The sequence below is a fragment of the Aphelocoma coerulescens genome, chromosome 10, assembly GCF_041296385.1.
Source record: "Aphelocoma coerulescens isolate FSJ_1873_10779 chromosome 10, UR_Acoe_1.0, whole genome shotgun sequence".
Classification (NCBI taxonomy): domain Eukaryota; kingdom Metazoa; phylum Chordata; class Aves; order Passeriformes; family Corvidae; genus Aphelocoma; species Aphelocoma coerulescens.
Genome location: NC_091024.1, coordinates 5,801,028 through 5,816,204, shown reverse-complemented (window position 1 = coordinate 5,816,204; position 15,177 = coordinate 5,801,028). Strand labels below are relative to the sequence as shown.

The 15,177-nt window shown below is 48.1% G+C and overlaps 1 protein-coding gene across 10 annotated transcripts in view; it reads right to left on the bottom strand.

Annotated features, from left to right (window-relative positions):
• The window catches only part of NTRK3 (neurotrophic receptor tyrosine kinase 3), a 205,885-nt gene that overhangs the window by 88,215 nt on the left and 102,493 nt on the right, over positions 1–15,177 (bottom strand). For 9 of the 10 annotated variants that reach the window (XM_069025897.1, XM_069025898.1, XM_069025904.1 and 6 more), the window contains one exon: positions 3,106–3,294. In XM_069025897.1, the coding sequence (XP_068881998.1) occupies positions 3,106–3,294 (189 nt within the window). Of the gene's footprint in view, positions 1–1,734; positions 2,211–3,105; positions 3,295–15,177 lie in introns of those variants that run through there. The other variant, XM_069025906.1, reaches the window with a different exon arrangement.

Below are 15,177 nucleotides of genomic sequence, written 5' to 3'. Positions count from 1 at the left end.
GCTTCAACATGAGGAAGCAGGGTGGTGCTGGTGTCTTCCATGGCTCTTCAAGAACCCCTCGTCCAGGAAGGGAAAGAGAATTCTGAATTAAGCTTGTCCCACCTTCTGCACTAAGTCAGGCAATAGCAGAAAGAGGGTAAGAGAACTGCAAAAATCCCAGAAATCCAGAAGTGAGGGCTGGCTCCTGTGCCCTTCACCCCAACAATACCAGGACAGCACATTCCCAGTGAAGAGCACGCTCTGTCTCCTTGAGGACGCGTTAACAAGAAGATCCCATGGGACAGCACAGCACAGTGGGAGCAAGAGGCCTCCAGCTCCGCAGGCAGGGAGCTGCTCTCCATATTTCAGCTGCGATTCCATTATGCAGAGCTAAGTGGCTGGGAACAAACATCCGTCATCCGTGCGTGATAAGTGATGCTTGCTAGTATGGAGGGTGACAGAAATCTATATCACATCAATGCACTATTAATACTGCATTAAGCATATAGAGTTTGCTCCCCTCGTTGCAGCACGGCAATGGGCACCGGCACGTCCTCAACGCAGGCAGCATCCAAGAGCACAGGGATGAAAAGAGAAAGGAGAAAAGCTTTGTGGTGGAAAGGGAAAACACTTGCTGAAGATGTTGCTCTAGCAACAACTCAGTGCAAAGGAGAGATGCTGGGTGTCACAGAACACCTTTGCTCACAGCTGTGCAGAGGCTCTGGGGGAGGGGGTGGCAGGAGTTTGCATCTGTACAGGTTCAGCTGGGCATTGAGGTACTCCCAGCCCAGAGGAGCTCTCTTTAAAAGTGACAGCAAATGGAGAAGTGTTTGTGTCCAAGCTCTGCACACGGGGAGAGAAAAACCCTCCAGCATGACAACCACGGGGAGAACAGGAGCAACAAATATTCTCCAGCGCAGGCTTATGTTGAGTAGAGCACATCAGATCAAACAAACCCCTTACAGCAAAATCTCCCCAAAGCATGGTTAATTTAAAAGGTGAATTATGAAACTTTCAAACTTTCCAGCCTCAAGCAAAGCCACCAGTGAAGTCAGAAGTTTTGACCAAGTTAAGGCCTGGGGACTAAAATACAAAACACACACCAAATTCCACTCTGCCTGAGGAGTCAAGGACTGGGTTTTGCCCCATGAGTGACAAAGGCATCTAAAAAAATTAGGGTTTTCAACCTGCAAGCACCCAGCTGTGGTTTGCCTCTTATTATCCCCCAAAGGGAGTACCAGTGTTGTGGGGTTTGGCTTCAGCCCCACTGCCCTGCAGTCCTGGAAAGCCTGGAGCATTCCCTCCTGTGGCACCTTTCACAGGAGAAGTGCCTCCAGATGCCACCCAAAGCATCTCTGTGAATGCTCCAGATCCTACTCAAACAACCCTGTGAAGCTCTGAGGTCGAGTCCTGTTGCGAGTGACTTCCCCTGCAACCCACCCAGCTCTGACAAGTCCCACAGGGCAAAGGCTCAGAGCAAAACTTAATCCTTTGAGGTTTAAGCTCTGCTGCTGCACAGCCTCAACAGCACCCACGTCTTGCAATGGTCGGCGTACAGATTAAAGAGATTTGAGACAGCACAGGAGGGAAAGGAAAAAAAAAAGTGAAGCGGGGGAGCCCTCCCTCCCAAGCCATCAGAGTTTGTAAATCATTTTGAGATGAGGTGCTATAAGAAATGTAAAATATATAATTAACAGCACAGAAAAACCACGCTACATTCAGCTTCTCCACTCCTGCCTAATCACCGCCCTCCTCCTCCTCCCCTCTCTACAAACAGACCAAATTTAGCACATTAAAATGAAAACCAAGGGGAAAGCCAGGCACGTTCTTTGGGTACATCCCATTGCTCTGGCAAGTGAAGGATGGTGATCAGGGCTTGGGCACAAGCCAGCAGGACCCATGAGGGTGCACAGTGGGGGCTGCCTGAGGAATACCTCATGGGAGCAGCAGCTGCAGCTCCCTTTCCGCTGACAGAGGAATGGAGGCCAGGAGCAGCGTGCTCCTGCTGAGCACGTGATGCCACATGGCTTCCCGCAGGCTGGGAGATGGGCCTTCTCCCTGTTTCCAGGGGCTGAGTTCTGCCTCCTGCACCCATGAGTCAGCAGCAGCCAAAGGAAGAGCAGAGGTGACTTCAGCAAAGCACTCCCTGCTTCTGACTGGGCCACAGAGATAGCCCCAGCTGAGGGTTTTTCACCTTTCCTTTTGCAGGATTTTTGTTTTTCCAGTTCTACCTGGAACAAAGACACACCAAAAGGATGTGCAATAGCAAGAGAGGAACCTTACCCAAACCTCCTGCATTGCTCAGCTTGCATCTCAGAGCTGGTAAGAGGCCTGGGAGAGCTCAGCTACCGCCTGTGAGCCGCATGCTGGGGAAGGCTGCATCCCACCACTCGTGTGGGAAGTGGTGCAGGACTCCCAGAAAAGCATCCTTTTACACAGCACTTTTCTTTTATGCTCAGAATTTAGAAACACAAAATGGAGAGGGCCACTTGATCACCTCCTGCTAGCCTAATGAGCCCAGTTCACAATCCAGATTTATACAGGAAAGATGCAAAAGCTTTACAGAAGCCCATGAAAACAAGACATCCAGCATCTAAAACTCTTGGAGACAAAGATAGCTCCAGGTACCTGCCACACCTACGCCCATGTATCCTGAGCTTCTCCCTGGCCCTTTGGGGAGCCAAAGAGGCAGCCCCATGACTGGGAAACTGCTGGAGGAGGAAGGGGAGGCAGGTCCTTTCCCCAGCCAAGCACATCCATCCCCATGCTCCCAGGGGACTCTTGCTCACAGCTGGGACCTCATGCTTGGAGCTGACGAGGAAGAGCCCGGCTTGGAATGGCACTTTCAGGCAGGGGGGGAAGGTGACGGGTGGGTGGCGGAGGGAGGGTGAAGGGAGGTGAAGGTGAGAGTGGAAAGTCTTTTCTGGAAGCATCTACATGTATGTTGTGATTTCTGAGACCTGAAATTCACTTTGGTTTCTGGACCATACCAACACCCACTCTCCTCAAAAACCTCCTTCTCTTCTTCCTCATCCTCTTAACCTCTTCCTCCTCGCCCTCCTTCCCCCATCCCCCCAGCCCATCCCTCGGCCCCGGTGGGGGGCTCCGGCCGGATCGGGCACTCACACGTGTCTGGCTTGTGGCAGTTGTGACCTTGCCGGAAGTACTGGGGGTTCTCGATGACGGGGATGCGGGTCATGCCGATCACCACCGTGTCCGGGCCGGCGTCCAGGGATGAGGGTGTCGTGATGCCATGGTTGATGTGGTGGAGTGGACTGGCTGAATCTTCCTCTCCGCTGATCACTGCCACGGGACCTGCAAACAGCACACACACCCGTCAGGGACAGCACAGGAAAGGGGAGCAGCGGGGCCTGTAGACCACAAATGTATGGAATGCTGCAGGTTGGCAGTGGATCAGCACCAGCCCCTGGACAGGATGCCTGTCCTAGCATTCCTGCCTGTTGTCCCATCCCCAAGCTTAGTTTCTCTGGGCAGCTCACAGGGTAGGGAAGGCATCTCGAGTTTTCCTTCCTGGCTTTGAGGTACCACACTAACAATCCTGAAGGGTTAAGCGGCTACAGGTGACACCACATCAGAGGTGAGCCATGCACAAAGTCCTCTCCTAGGGCTGCCATGAGAGAGTAGTTGCTGCGGTGCCTGTAGACCCTGGCATCACAAGCTTGGCAGAAATCATAACCAGGCTTAGACTAAAGAAACATCACCCCCAACGGGTTAGTTCACCTCAAATCCATATTTGTGACATTTCTGTTGCCCAGTATGTTGCTCATCTTCTTCGCCTCCTGCAGCTTCACCTGGGCACACTCACCAAACCCTTCAGTCAGGATGATGCCTACAGGGACCCACAATGTACTGGAGCAGATCCTGCTTAGCTCAAGCTCACTCCCACCACCACCACCACTAATGGCAGCATCTTCCCCTTACCCTCCTGACCCCCAAAAGTCACAGAACCATTAGACAGGCAAGAAAATGAAGCAAAGTAGTCAGGCATGCAAGATGGGAACAATGGAAGGCTCCTATTCCTTATGTTTTATTTTGGTTTTAGACCCTCTAATAGCTGCTGCAGCCGTTCTTGCTGCATTGGTGTTGGACAAGGTAGGGACCCCAGTGAAATCTTCCACAAGACCTTTTTAATATTTTAATGTGGGAAGGAGATCCACACTCAACTAGTGACACTCCTTTTTTCCAGGTACTACCAGAAGGTCAAGTAAGAAGGAGGGGAGATGCTGCACTTAGGCTTTGAACCTATTCAGAGAAGCCAGCCTTTTACCTACATTGCATAAAAAATGCTCATCTCCCATCAGTAATCTGCTTCTAATTGCACAATTACTTTATTATGTAGCACTAGCAACAAAGAAGGGAGTCTTCAAGCCATTTTACTCTCCAGAGCTGCTGGGAGGACGAGGTGAACATCAGCTCCATGCAGCTATTCTACCTGCAATAATTTAGTATAAAGGCTGCTCATTTTTGGAGCTTCAAGTATTGTTTGTTCTTCCAAGTGGGATATAATAAAGTTATTGTGTAATTAGCAGAGTCTTGGCAGCTGTGACAGGTGTTTTAGTCACAAGGAAAAAGGGTCTCCCCCTTTATTGTGAATTCCTTCTGGCAGGTTCTGGCTTTTTTAATGTTACTCCCTGGGCCCGTGTGACTTTCCAGCTCTTGAGGTGCAAAGGCAAAATTCAGCTTTTGATGTAAGATGCCTCTGTTGGGACTACACACAGTGTATTTCTCCAAACACAGAAAGCAAATGGGCAATTTTGGTTCGAATGACTTTTGCTCCCTTGCAATGTCAATTCTTTGCAGGCAAAGCAGAGGACTGGGGTTTGCATGGTGTGCACGTTCCTTCAGCCACACCCTGCACTGCTGGCCAGTCCAGCTGTGGTGGGAAGGGGAGAACTCTGCATTTCAAAGAAAAAAAATCATGAAAACATCAACTGGTGTAAATAATCTGAGAGAAGACCATAAAGACCTCCCTCGCAGAGAAGCAGCGAGAGAGGCTATTGAGGGCTGACTGCTTTCCTTTAGAAGCCAAGGTGTTGCTCCAAAGGATGGCTCCTCATCAGGCAAGAGGATGTGAAAGGCCTCTCTGGTGAATGTCAGTCAGCTTGGATGAGGCTTGGAGCAGACTGCTACCATGGAAGGTGTCCCTGTCCATGGCAGGGAGATTTGGGCTAGCTGATCTTTAAGGTCTCTCCCAACCCAAACCATTCTGTGTTGCCATGTGAAGGAAGGTTTCGTTGCCCTCTATTCTGAGAGCAGAAATGACACCTTTGTGACAAGGAGCAAAGAGGATGTAACCAACCATGGTACATACACCAGGCTGACACACACCCTGCTGAGGACAGGGGTCTCGGGGATTCACAAAGCCCTGCCAGCATTTTAACCTTGCTGTTCTTGCTTGCACAGCACCTGCCCATTTTTAGGGCACACAGATGTGTCCCTCTAGCACAGGCCAGTTATAAAAGGACATGGCTACATCTAAAAGAGCAGGGCACAATCCAGGAGGTTGGCTACTTGTGAAAATAAGCACAGCAAGCATCTATTTGCCAATGTTCTCGTGGCCATTGCCCTGACAAAAAACAGACCCAGACTCTGACCTTCTTTAACCTCCACAGGTCGGGTTTTTTCTGTCGTTTACCTCTTTGGAGGACTTTCTTCACTTAGTTTCATGCCCCAAACTTATCCAAGATCTTTGAGGCAAGAGGTAACCACATCTCAGCTGATCAACAGCTGCATTCCCATTCCCCAATGAACATTCCCTGTGAATGGACTCAGCCTCTGAGTGAGTCATCCACCTCAAGTCAATGTTGCTGTTTTTCCACTTACAAGACCTAACAACCCACACAAGCCTCAGAGCTGAACTCTGATTCTCCATCTCAACCCCTTCCCATCTCTGCAAAAGTGGGAAACCCCAAGAACTGCCAAGGCAGGGGCACCACAGGGAGAGCACAACATGTTAAGCATATTCTACCCTTGCAGTAATCCAGGGACAGTTTACTGCCTCCAACTGTACTTCCAGGTCTTGAAAAAAAACTGAAATAAATCACATTCTCAAGAGTCCTAAGGAACGCTTACAATGGATGCACTGCACTATCCTCCCAGCTTTCCAAATCATTTCTGATGATTGTAGGCACTGATCTGGCATGGCTTAGAACATATAATTCACCCCAATATCCTCCAGAGGATACAATTTGATTAAAGGCAATTTTCAGTTGAGGACTTCTCCAAGTTTCTCCTATTAGATTGTAGCCTTTTTGGGTGTGGTGGGGCAGCATAAATCTGGACAACATTAATTCCTACAGCCACAGTCATGGTGCTTTATCACTTTAATTCTCTCATTCCCATCTCTTCTGGCTGGTCACTGCTGAGATCCAGTTGCCTCTAAGCCCATGGCTGCTCTGTTGTCACTGAGATGGAAACGAGTGCTGGACTCGCTGTGCAAGCCTGAGACAAACTTTAGAAACATCGTGGACATCAAAGAGCCACCAATCACTTTTATAGGTGTGACTATTGCTCTTACTCAAAATATACTCTGCCATTAGCAATTCCTGGAAATAAAGCAGCTACATAGACTTCAAATTTTTAAATCTATCTTGGCAATAGCATATATTTTTTTGCTTTTAAGTAGGCAAAGAGGTTGAGTTTTCAGATGTATAATGCTGATGAATGGTTTTATTTGGAAGAATTCTCACGGGTTTCACCAGTGCACTTTCCAGGTAAGGTTAAAGGGAAAAACATGAAGCAAAAAAAAAAAAAGAGTACAGATTTTAGAGATTTAGGTTTACCTTCCATTTGACAGAGAAATGTGCAGAGAAAGATAGAAAAGAAGACAGTTTTTTACAGTAAAAATGTATAAAAAGAGACAAAGTGTAGCTTGGAGTAATTCATAATATACCATCCTGTGATTTTAAAACATTATACAAAATATTTCAGAGTTTTTCAGAACAGTGATGCAGTAGCTGCTTCTGTGAATAACTCAGCCTGTGTTATGGACAAACACACTGTGGATATTAACTATAAAAAGGGTCTATTTGTTAAAACTTTAGGAAGACTATGTCCATTCTGAGCACTGAACCTGCTACATCTGTACTCTGAAAGGCTCTCCCGTGGCTCTCCTTCCCTCCAAGCAGGGCTCTCACCAGCCAGCAGCATCCACACTGTCTGCAAGGATGAAGCTGAGCTCTTTTCCATGTTAACCACATGCATTTTCCTGACAAGGAAGCAATACCAGCAGCACTGATGGAGGCACCCATCATTCCTTTTCCCTGTGGGGAAAGGCTGGGGAGATATTAGGGCTGCCCAGGGCTACCCCTGAATGAAGAAGCAGCCACTGCTCCAGCCCAGCACTGCAGCCACAGCCAACCTGCCCCTTCACAACGCCAGTGGGAGAGTCAGGCACAACGACCAGGAAATCAGGATCAAATTCATCTGATGTTCACCAAAGAGCAGTGAAGCAGCTTGGAAATGTTACTTTTGGAAACGTCACAAGCAGCGATTCTGTTCTCCCTTCCCTCCCACATCCCCTCTACAGCCAACTCCTCTTTCCTGAGAAAGACATCTCCCTCAAACACCACCATTCTCCACCCTCTGTTCTCCCCCAGCCTCCCAGTCAGGCTACACTCCATCCATCCCAGCAATGTTCCAACTCTTCTTACTTTGCATCCGCCCTGATATTATCATCTCTGTAAACACTCCTCCAGATTCCCCCAAAATCTCTGCTTTTCAGAAAAATCTCTCATTCTCTGTTCAGCGCTGCTCCCTCTGGCTAAACTGGAGTTTGGCTTGGTGTTTACCTTCACCTCCCTGTTTTTCTGGAAGCTCTGTGAACAGGATATGGCTTTCAGTCCACGTCTGGGAATTGCCTGGTTCATTCACAGTGTTATACGGACAGCTTGTTACTCATGAAAAATAAAGCAAATAATAATCGTAATAAATAGCTTAGGGACCCCTGTTTGCACAATCATATCGTAGTGGGAAATTATTTATCAAGGCTAAGAGCTATACTTTATGATAAAACAGGCTCAGGAATATAGGGTACTGTATAAATGACCATAGATTAGAGAAGATAATGGTCACTTCTCACACATCCGCAACAGAATGAATGCCCCAAGGCCAACAGGTGAAGAAACAACAAAAACTCAAGCTTGGCATCACAGTAACCTCTGCAAAGCAACAAAAGCAGTTGGAGGTGAAGAAAACATGACCTCTAAGGGAAAACTGAAAGAATTATGCTTTGAGTTGAGAGGAGACTGAAGGAACACGTGATAACAGCCTTCAAATATGTAAAAGGTTGCAGCAAAGAGAAATGTAATAGCTGTTCTCCACGTCCATTGGGGATAAAACAAGAAATAATAGGTTTAAATTGCACTGAGGGAGATTAGAGTTTGAATGTTCTCCCTGATGCCTCACGGTACGGCTGGTTGAGCACTGGAACAGATAACCCAGGGATGCTGCGGGAGTTCAGCCATTGCCAGGCTGGGAAGGGAAAGGTTAAAGAAACTTCTTTCAAGGACTTCTTTTCCTTTAGCTACAGGGAGCCATGCTGCTCAGAGCCCTCACAGGCTGCAGCACTTTTTACCTGGAACCAGAGCCCTCAGCGTCTTCCCTTTCTGATGCTTTCAAAGAAACTCCGAGGAGGGACCTGTCCAGTGCTGCAGACCAGGTTTGGGCAGCATCAGAGGCACTGTGGGTGTAGCACTGGGTCAGGATGGGGCCGTGGTCTCTCCAGAGTGGCTTCAGAAAGGACAACTCCCTGCACAGCCCAGGCCAAGTGCTTGGGACAGAAACTGAGTTTGCTGAGGCAGAGAAGAGTGAGGTGAGTGCTCAGGGCTGCAGGGCGATCCCCTCTCCCCACCCACGCCTCTGGGAGCTGTCATGCAGAACACCATTTTTTGATCAAAAATGATCACTGCAAGAGCTAGTTGTGCCATCTCCACTTTCTTTTGTAATATAAAGGAGCCATATAATTAACCTACTTAATGAGGATCTGTATATGACCCATAAACAAAAAAAAAAATGTTCTCCTAATAAAGTGGGTCACCATGCATTGTATAGCAAGAGCTGAAGCAGACCTCATTAAATTCCAATATATAGTATATAAAATCCATTCCTCCTCTGACTCCAAACCCCTGTTGACACTTCCATATTTCCCCAATCATAATCTTAAATTCTGTTCTTCAAAAGGTCATATCACTGACTAGCAAGTAGATAATTCCAAGGCTACATCTCTCAGCCCAGCTATACAACTCAGAGCTATACACATGCACATAAACAAGGGTAAAAATAACCTCAAACTTCAGCTTATCAGGAAAAAAAACAAGTTTAAAATAAACTTTAAAAAATTACCAACCTTTTGTTGGAGCTGAAATCAACCCACACCCCAGGGCTGATCTCTGCACCAGCAGTGAGGGGAACTGAAACTCATAAAAGAATAAGCGAAAGCACAATAAATATAATTAAAAATCCAGCCATGCTCAGAGCAAGATTGCCTTTACTGTCTCATAAAGACAGCCTCGTCTTTTCAGGCAAACAAAGGGAAATCAATTTCTTAACTTTTACTGGCAGATGTGGGCACAGGGCCAAGGCAGCGCTTGGTGCCCACGCGGGGCCCGTTTGGAGCCGGTCTGCCACGGGCTCCAGCGTGTTCAGCCCTCCTGCAAAGGGAAGCAGCCACTTCTCATCCCCAGAGTCACCAATCCCAACCACAAGGCAGTCTATGATGTGGCACCTCTTCCTCTGAGCCACAGCAGACCCCTCACTTGTATAAAACAATGGGCTTTATCCAGGGCTCCCTCCTCATTCCAGTGCTCGGCGCCTTCTTTGTCGCCACCACCTCAGCCGTGTCCAAGCAGCATTTCCCACATCCATACAGCTCAACTCCATCTCCATGTCACAAATTCACCCCAGGTTATCCCTGCATCATGCCAATGGACCTGGAGGGCATTGCTGCAGAGGCTGGCCAGAACAGCACGGCCCCTGCTTGAACCCCACTGTGGTGGTTGAGGAGCTCCCAAAGGTGCCAGTCCCTTCTCTGTCACAGCCTCTTCCATCAGCTTTTGGGGAAACAGCATATATGAAAAATCATATCCTTGAGCTTTGCAGGCAAATAAAGACATCAAGAACGTAAATCTGAATTCTTAAAGGGATATACTCCAAATCCTCAGCTTCCAGCCCCTCCAGTAAAGAAGGCAGGAACAAACAGCAATCCCTTTTCCCCTCTCCTCAACAACATGATGTGTTTGAGATCCTGATGATCTCAAGGAGATGAATATTCCTCTGAACTTTAGGGTAAAAGGAAGGGACAAGCCTGGGATCTTTGCACCCACCTCTGCTTGGGTTAGACACATGTCTCTTCCCCCACTTGCACCTTCCAGCCCCTTATACACTGCAGATGCATTATCATATAAAAAAAAGCTGTCAGATCCGTTGTCAGTGGGCGATCCCTACATAGGCAATCCTTAAAGCACTTTCTTTCCTGATGCAATGCTGCCAAAATACTGCCATTTACAGAGGCCCCTTTCCTTCTTCACATATTGACATTTCCTTCTCTCTCTGATTTTTTCAGGTGATTGCAGCAGGGAGAAGACAGCTCTTGCTACAAAAAGGGATGCATCAGGGCAGAGGGGCTGCAGCAACCCTGTACATCCCCCCTTCACCCTTCCCAGCCTCCAGCCATCCTGGCAGTCCCATTTGGAGCATCACTCCATCTGGTGTAGAGGATGTCCAAACCTCCCTCACTCCTCCCATGTCCTTCCCTTACCCACTCTTTCTCAAGTTTATTTATTGAGCTTAGACACCAATCCTATAAGCACTCTCACTCAGGAATGGAAACATTAAGATCAAATCATATAAAATACAAAGTCAATGCATATGACGGCACAAATGCATAAATCCAGCAGAACAAGAAACAGAAAATGCCTACAGTAAAAATGGTAATACTATCTGATAATTAAAAAGGGTGGGATCTGACAAGCCAGAGCCATGCATGACAGCAAAGCCAGCCAGCACTCGCAGGAAGGCAAAGCAGGAATTTTTACATCTAGGCTTAAACTCCAGCCCAGTGTTACCAGGCATCTTCAACTCAGAAAGTGTCTGACCAGCAAAGCAACTGCAAACAGGCTGCAGGATAACCATGAGAACATTTTAGAACTCTCAATGCAAGGATTTGCTGGTGCCTGAGGGATTGACAAGCCAATACCTACTCCCATGTAATAACATATGGGTACTGGGAAGTTGGTTCATTTGCCAAGAGAAAAAGGCTTTCACTGCTGAGATCAGGTGAAACAACTAGCAAATAGTGCAGGCAACAGGAGAGGAAGAAAAGTCTGGTTTATTAAATTGTCACTCCAGAGAGGGACATAGTGTTTGGCGATGCTGGTGCTGGCATTCAGACCATGCCCAGTCACCTTCCACCATTCCTCCCATTTGCTGGTAACAAGCTGATTTTTCCACTGTTGGCCATGCATGTTCCCTGCAGGCTGTGAGGAGGAGCCAACTGCAAACCAAACATCCATCCTTGCAGAGAAACCTCCTGTGATGGCATCTTGGAATGACAGAGCCAGCAGAAGCAAACTCACACCTAGATAAGGCAGGAGGAGTGAGCAGGGACACCCAGGAACGCAGCACCAGCATCCTCGCGTGGCCCTGCCCCAGCCTTTCTGCCCCAGCCCCAAGGTCAAGGTCCAGGAAGGGCTGGTGAGGGAGGACGGGTTGCTTTTGGGTACTGGATGCACTACGATACATCAGAACAAACCCCTGTTGCATTATTTTCAATGCACATAGGCCACCACTCCCATCCCTCTGTATGGGATCAGCTCCATTTGAACACAAAACCTCATTTCCTGCCCCCAGGTCTCCATCCAGACCCCTCAGCTCCAGAGCTGAGCAACATCCTGCCTGCTCCATATCACCAGCTTATTGCCATTCACCTTTCTCCCCCTCTCTGTTCCTCTTGACTAGATTTTCTGCTTCTTTTTTTTTTCCAAGCAAAGTCACCAAGCTGTCACCTCAGGGGCACCTTGAACTCGGGAGCAGCCCAGGCTTTACAAGGCAGGAGCCAGGCAGTGGCTGGGCAACGGCCTCACCAGCGTCTATTAATCTCTTGGCTCACTCATCCCTATCACAGACACACCGTAAAAATGATATAAGCATTTCATTCGAACGGCGCTGCAGAGAGATTGGGAAGAGCATGGGGCCAATTGATTTCCACTATGTCTGCTCTTTACCTCCAGGTATAAATACAACAGCAAAATCAATCGGAATAACATCATATCAGCTTTCTAATCTCTTCTGTTCGCAAGACACGCTTTATATACTGCAGCATTTCCTACAGCTCCTCCACAGGAGGCTCCAGCACCTCCGCACCCCTCGTGCAGCTGCTTCCTTGCTCGTGGCCTCACCTGTGACAAGCTTCAGGGGCTGCAGGTCCAAAGCACAGCTCTGTGCAGGAGGTGCTGAGAGGTGTCCCAGAGAAAAGCACCTCGGCTGCGTGAGAGCAGCGCTCAGTGGCGCCGGCTGAGCCCTGGGCCACGTCAGCCCTTGTGAAAAGGGAGATGCGCGCCCACTCACACCCCGGCGCGATGGATGGTGGCTCGCTCGACGCTGAGGGGCAGCCAGGCGTGCCCAGATCCACTGAGGGGGATAGTCCCACTGACACAGGCACATGAGAAAGGCAGCAGCAGTATCTGCTTTCCCCACACCCTCGGGACCCCATGGTTGGATTTACCACACGAGGCCCTGGTGGCATTTCACCCCCTCGTGAGCATCCAGAGTGACACCACACAAAGACCCAAGGCTGGAGCAGGGCTGCCTGCTCAGCACTGAGCAGACACATTTTCTTTCTGCATTTCCAATTTATCATCAGCCTAAGGCTTTTTATTCTCTCTCCTGGCCTCCAGCCACCGCAGAGGGAGACTGTGACAAACTGATAAACACTCCCCCCAAGCCTTTGCTTGGGTGAAAATGCAAATGCACCATGAAAATGAGGAAAGGGCTGCCTGACAAGGTGTCAAGGGGTCATCTTAAGCAAACTGCAGCTCAGCACCAAGGAGGGGCTTTGCCCCACCACAAACCAGAGCTTGACTGAATAGGTGCCACATGGAGAGGAAAGCAAAAGTGGTTTAATCATAGAATCACAGAATGGTTTGGGTTGCAAGGGATCTTAGAGACCATCTACTTCTGCCATGGGCAGGGATACCTTCCATTCAACCAGGGATACCTTCCATTCAACCAGGGATACCTTCCATTAGACCAGGTTGCTACAAGTCCTTGTCCTGGTCTTCACCACTTCCAGGGATGGGGATAAGCTACACCTTCATCTGTTCTGCAATTCAGATGGCAAAGAACATGCACATGGTGGGAATTAAGGCTGTGGGAACTGCAACACTGTGGCCAGCATTGGGTAAAGCTTTGGGATGTCTTATCTAACCTGCTCCCTTTGCACAAGAGGACCCACAGTGATATTTGGCAAGGGGTCCACTGGCAGCTCCACCACCAGCCTGGTGCTGGATCACTGACCAGAGCCTAGAGCATGGTGCTGCAGGAGCCTGACCCTGTGCCTGGAAATGCTTAAAACAGTGAGAACCACGGAAGGCCTGAAAGTCAACAGCTGGGACCAGTACTGCCCTTCTGCCTGAGGCTTTTCCTGATCTTTGCAGAGACTGGTGCCCAATGCTGCTTAATAAACACCATCCATAGAGCAAAAACCTGCTAGCAGCAGCTCTGCAGCACAAGCCAGGGCAGCAGAATATGTTTTCCACCATCCAGGACCACTGCAGGCTCAGGACAAGCATCAGGCATGTTTCTCATTAGCTCCAAGTCCACCAGCCGCCTCCATCCCCCTCCCAGCACTTCCCTTCCCATGCCTTGGCCACTGCAAGATCAGTCTTGGGTCATCTTGATCTACTTGGAAAGCTTAACCGCCATGAGAGCAAACCACTTGTCCTCTGGCTCCAATCTCCCACTGAAATTATTGCCAATGGAAGTGTCACTATCAATTTCATAATGTTATTGGATAAATGTAGAAGTGGGCCAAGTCCCATATTCCTGACGGGCCATCAGAGAAGGGGGGATTATGGGTAAGGAGACAGGCAGCCCTGGCAGGAAAGGCAAAGGCTCCAGACCAATTAGCCTGACAAGGCTATCTTGCAGCCACATCACCTCGTCCTGACACCAGCACCTTCTCCCTGGAGCCCAGCTGCCCCTGCACCAAGAAGGTTTATTTTCTCCAGTGGTAACCAGAGTCCTTCCAAGCCCAGGGAGCTGCACATCCCCTCTCCAAATATCCACTTTATGAGAGTCACGAGACACCAAAGGATTTTGCAGTCACAAAAAGACATTAATTTTCAGGCCTCCTTATTTTGGTTTAATATTCTGTCAAGCTGGAAAAAAAAAAAACAACAAACCAGGCATTAAGCAAAAAAGTGCCTTACTCTGCACTGCTGAGAGGTTTCAAATGGAAGGAGCAATCGAAACGTAAAGTACCTGGCACAACACATGTTTTGTCTTTGCTGTGTGTTTTTCTTCTTGGTTTGCTTTCAAGATCCTGCTTGGACCATGAAACTAAACTGGTCAGTACCATCTGGTTCTCATGCAGTAATTAATAGTGCTTGTAATTTTTCAAACAAAAATAGTCTTTGGTCGTAGCTTTTTTGGTCAACTTTTGACCTTTTTGTTTTCAAATGGAATTTTTATGAAAACATCGAGCAGCCATCAAGGCTGCAGATGCCAGTGGGTTCACTTCCAGCAGACACCTCATGTGTCCAGTTCCTGCCAGCAAGCAAGCGGCTGCATTTACTCAGGGTGCGAATTTGTAGACCCAAATTTAAAATCAGACTTGTGGCGTTTGCTTTCAGGCCAAAAGATAAATCCTTACATGGTCAAAAAATAGTAAAAAATCCTTGCACTCATAGTTTGTCTCAGTTCATGCATGAGGGCAATCAAAATTTAAAACTCACGCTTCTCAAAAAGTAAATGCACTTTTTTTTCCCTCCACAGCCCTCCTTGAGATGATCTCCAGCAGTGATATCAGTCTCTCAGATTTATTCTATCCCAAGATAAATAATGTGCTGCTTACAGAATCAAAACATATTTAACTTGTATAATGGTTTAAATCCCAAATCTGCTCCTGAAATATTATGAGGCTCTTCTGGAATATGAAGTCCATGTCAGAAATATCCATGA